The sequence below is a fragment of the Austrofundulus limnaeus genome, unplaced genomic scaffold, assembly GCF_001266775.1.
Source record: "Austrofundulus limnaeus strain Quisiro unplaced genomic scaffold, Austrofundulus_limnaeus-1.0 Scaffold969, whole genome shotgun sequence".
Taxonomy (NCBI): Eukaryota; Metazoa; Chordata; class Actinopteri; order Cyprinodontiformes; family Rivulidae; genus Austrofundulus; species Austrofundulus limnaeus.
In genome coordinates, this window is record NW_013953371.1 from 40706 (window position 1) to 45292 (window position 4587).

The window sequence follows — 4587 nt, forward strand, 5'->3', positions numbered from 1 at the left end:
CTTTTTCAGAACACCGGTAGACGGCAGCCATTACAGATGAACATGTGTTTGTTGTTGTTCCAGGAGCGGCTCGGTCACACACTAATGTCATTAGTTTGTTATCATTACTAAGGTGCAGGACTGATTTTTTTGGATTAAATTTTACGTATTATACTTTAATAAATATGGTAATCCATAAAATCATAAAGTTGGGGGGTAGTACTATACTCGGATAAATATTTTTACTTATGTATTTTAACTGAAATATCGGCTTCATTCACAAAATGATTGAGTCCAGAAATGAGACCACGCCATAAAAATCAGTTGAAACGAGCTCACCTCTGACACTCCTCTGTGATTCAGAGTGAGATAATAACAGATCCAAGCAGGGGACATGATGTGAAAAAAAGAAAAAAATAAGTCCTGCAACTTAGTAATGATAACAAACTAATGACATTAGTGTGTGACCGAGCTGCTCCTGTAACAACAACGAACACATGTTCATCTGTAATGGCTGCCGTCTACCGGTGTTCTGAAAAAGTTTGTATCCCTGAAAAAACATTTCTCCACCAGAGGGGGCGCTCGCGAGTAGGAAGTAATCTGCTTTTCCCCCACAAGATGGCCCAAATCTCATGTGAAGTCTCTGACTTTTGTGTTGGCTCCTCCTGGTGGACTATGTGTAAAATGCCAGAATTCATATGATGCTGCTACAGCTGAGATATATTTGTTGTCAAAATACCTTTTAGTACATATGTTGTTAAAATAAAATGATCATTTTACTGATATGTATAAAGACTGCAAAGGCTGAAAAATCTTCAAGTCTGGATGAAATTGGAGGTAGTTTGAGGATTAAATTTTTTTATGCTTTTTAAGCTAAAAAAAGGGGGGGCTCGTATTATACATGAGATCGTATTATACATGAATAAATATGGTAAATGTTTTTACTTGGTCCTCAAAAAGGTTTGAAAATTGATTTAAAAATAATCTTGTAAATTAGAGTGTAGAGTTTTGCAATGAAAGGTGTGAAATGTTTGACTAATCCAAAGTTCAGAATTAACAAAACTGTCTGTTTAAATCTTTTCATGATAGAATGATTGTGGTGTTTGGTGTGTGTGTGTGTGTGTGTGTGTGTGTGTGTGTCCCTGTCATTGCCTTGTGCTGTGTTGTGTGTGTTTGCTTCAGGTGAGGGCTGCCTCCACTGTCACCTCCTGGAGTAACCAAATTCCTACAGCCCTCCCCTCTGCCCCTCCTCCTCCTCCTCCTCCTCAGGCAGGCAGCACCTCAGAGCCTAAGGTACACCGATCCAAACTCAGCACAGCTTAGAGCTGATTTTAAAACACTGCTTTATTTATTAGATACAGACTGGACACAGCTGCTTTTATCAGCAGAGATTGGTCTGTGAGAACCTCACCCACCCTGCAGCCCCTAACACCCCACCCCTGCTGATGACGCCATGATGCGTTCACTGTCATCACTGAACTTTTTGTGTGATTACCTCATTCCTTCATCAGCAATACATTTTTTTTTATCACATGACTGTCATTCCTCATACTTATGGTATAAATGTCATGTCAAATGTATTTATATAGCACATTAAAAGCAGTTATAAAACTGCACCACAGTGCTGCACAGAGACAACAACAATAATAAAAACTAGAGTATTAAACAATACTTCAATTAAAAGGCAAAGAATAAAAATGAGTTTTAAGAAGCGATTTAAAATAATCCAGGCTGTGGGCAGATCTAACCTGGACAGGTAAGATGTTCCATTAAACAGGAGCAGCAACAGAAAAAGCTCGATCTCCTTTCCTCTTAAGTCGAGTCCGAGGAACTGTCAGTAATAACTGATTATTTGATCGCAGGGTTCTGGACACAGACTGGAAATGTAAAAGGTCCTGAAGATAAGGGAGGGCTGACCCATTTAAAGCTTTGTAAGTTAATAAAAGAATCTTAAAGTCTATTCGAAAAGGAACAGGCAGCCAATGTAAAGATGCCACTATAGGCCTTATATGGTCATGCTTCCTGGTTCCTGTAAGGAGCAGTGCTGCTGCATTCTGGATCATCTGAAGTCGCTGCATCTGTGATTTATCCATTTATATAATGAATTACAGTAATCCAAACGAGACGTAACGAAGGCATGGACAAGTCCTTCAAAGACCTTAAAACAGAAATAAGATTTAACTTTTACTAAAATCCACAAGTGATAAAAACCAGATTTAATGGCAGAACTAACTTGTTAATCTAATTTTAAAGAAGTATCAAAAGTGAAACCAAGATTTCTAGGAGAGGTCTGACAGAACCAAGCTAAAGGACCAAGAATCTGATCTAAATTTGAAGTCTGAAATTTTTGACCAGATAATATAACTTGAGTTTTACTTTGATAGAGGTGAAGAAAGCTCTGTTCAATCCAAGATTTAACTTCATCCAGTCTGTCAGTAGCTGAAGACATTCATTCGTACCATTTTGTAGCTAAAGGGGCGTATAAATCTGTATGTCATCCGCAAAGCAGTGAAAGGAAATATTAAATTTATGAAAAGTCTGACCAAGAGGTAATAAATATAAGATAAATAAAATAGGACCTAAGATTGAGCCTTGGGGAACGCCGTGCTTTAAAGGTTTAGCCCTAGAACAGCATTGGTCCAGATGAACAAAGTTCTGTTGAAAGGCCAGTAGTTCTGAGCTACAAAATAAAAGCACACAGTTGAATAATTTGTGTAGAAGTTGTTTAACAATCTGTCTGAAAAACATGAGATGTTGTGTGAAACATAAATGAAAGCAACAATTTGTAATGTGTTATTGCCATTAAATTCAAAGTAAAAGTGTACAGTTTCTTACTTTTAACATTTAATACGTCTACTTTCAGTGTGAATACATTTCTGTCTGGATAACATTTGTAAATCCTTACATTCTGATTTTATTAACAGTTTTTTCAGAACTGGTGTTGTAACATTTAATCTTACTTCATTTATCTGCTCCAAGCTTTTTTCTTACAACATAAATGTATCTCAGGATGTAGTATTTTGTCTTTTATTTACTTGTATAAGTTTTTTCCAGGTGGAGGCTCCAAACCTGATGTATCCTGTGCCAGCATCCAGCTCAGCAGCTGCTGCTCACAGCTCCACTCCTGCATACATGTTGTCCCATCAGTATCAGCGTGAGTGTTTCACTGAGGAAAACTCTTCTACCTGTCAGCAGGTGGCAGCAGAGTTCAGCCATAAACAAGACATGACATGAACGAGTCAACGACATCACAAAGCAGAGAGGAAAGGTTTTACATCTGCTCATAGAAAACATTCAGCTGGCTCTAACGTAAAAACTCAATTTAACTTAAAAACAGGTTTTTCATTTCACCCCAGTGGCTGATATTTTGATAGTTTTTAATATTAATGTCTTTGTGTAATTTGTTCCAGGTGTACATTGGAAGTACACATGTACACATTAGTTGGATGAAGCTGCCATTTTTCAGACAATCAAGCATACTGGTGGTCAATCTAATTTCCCCCAGCAGTATGTGAGAGGGCCCGGAGAAGAAAAGATAGTAAAAGTCAGAGGTACAAACAGCTGGAGGAGCATTCTGCAGCTGATTAATTTAACTAGCAACAGAGCAATAAGACTGAATATAAAATCATTTTAGTGAGGCTGAGTCTGTCAGAGCTTCATCAGTCTGTGACAAACTGAACAATTTCACAATAATGTTCCTGAATGAAAACTGGGACAACAAACCTCAGGTTCCCCTCAGTTAACAGATCAGCTGTAGAAATAAGTTTCAATAATCACTGTTTCCATCAAGGTTTTTAAAGCACATTTTGAAGTATCACATCAGAAAAGGTGAATGGAAACGGCTTGATTCAAAAAAAATTTCCTCTGATTCACATCAAAGTTGATACGCTCACTGCAGGTGGTTTTTGGTTTTTCTAAAAGAGTTAATGTCCAAAAAGAGATAGAAACACATTTTTTAGAATCAGGTCTGACGTAGCGAACATTTTCCTCACATGTTGATCAGCTGTTCTCGCTGTCTGTCTGAAACCGGTCCTGGTACCAGAGCGAGTGCAGCTGGACCCTCCCCCTGCTGTTGGTGCATTCTCAGTCCTGTAACCTGGAGAGAGTCACATTTCTTCCTCTACGTCTCCAGACAGCAGTAAAATCACCAAAACTAGTTGATAACAGAATCATTACAACTTTCCTGATAGTAGAAACACGTTCCTGATAACTTCTGTCCATGGTCCTGAGACGTGACTTTTACTTCCTGTTTATTAAACACGTGTATCTGACGTAACTGATTCACTTCAAGCCATTTGATGGAAATACGTCTGATTCGCATTTCTTCCTTTTTACATTTTTGCAAAATTTTAAAAATTCGCTCAAAATTCAAATTAAAATTGGATGGAAACACGGCTAATTTCGAAAAAAATTACATTTTTCGACAAAATGTTTTTGCACTAGGATGAGGTGGTTTTTCAGTCGTATCTAAATTGGTGTTTTTCACAAAACTGCAATGGAAACACTTTTTTCACATCACAGGAGTCACGTGATCAACAACCGTCTGTTTCTACTGGTGAAAAACACTAAGGATGTCCCGATACCACTTTTTCACTTCCGATACGATAC

The 4587-nt window shown here is 37.8% G+C and overlaps 1 protein-coding gene across 2 annotated transcripts in view; it reads left to right on the forward strand.

Annotated features, from left to right (window-relative positions):
- The window catches only part of sec31a (SEC31 homolog A, COPII coat complex component), a 64572-nt gene that overhangs the window by 40040 nt on the left and 19945 nt on the right, over positions 1-4587 (forward strand). For both annotated transcript variants that reach the window (XM_014029901.1, XM_014029902.1), the window contains exons 21-22: positions 1162-1272; positions 3034-3133. In XM_014029901.1, coding sequence (XP_013885355.1) covers positions 1162-1272; positions 3034-3133 — 211 coding nt within the window. The remainder of the gene's footprint in view (positions 1-1161; positions 1273-3033; positions 3134-4587) is intronic.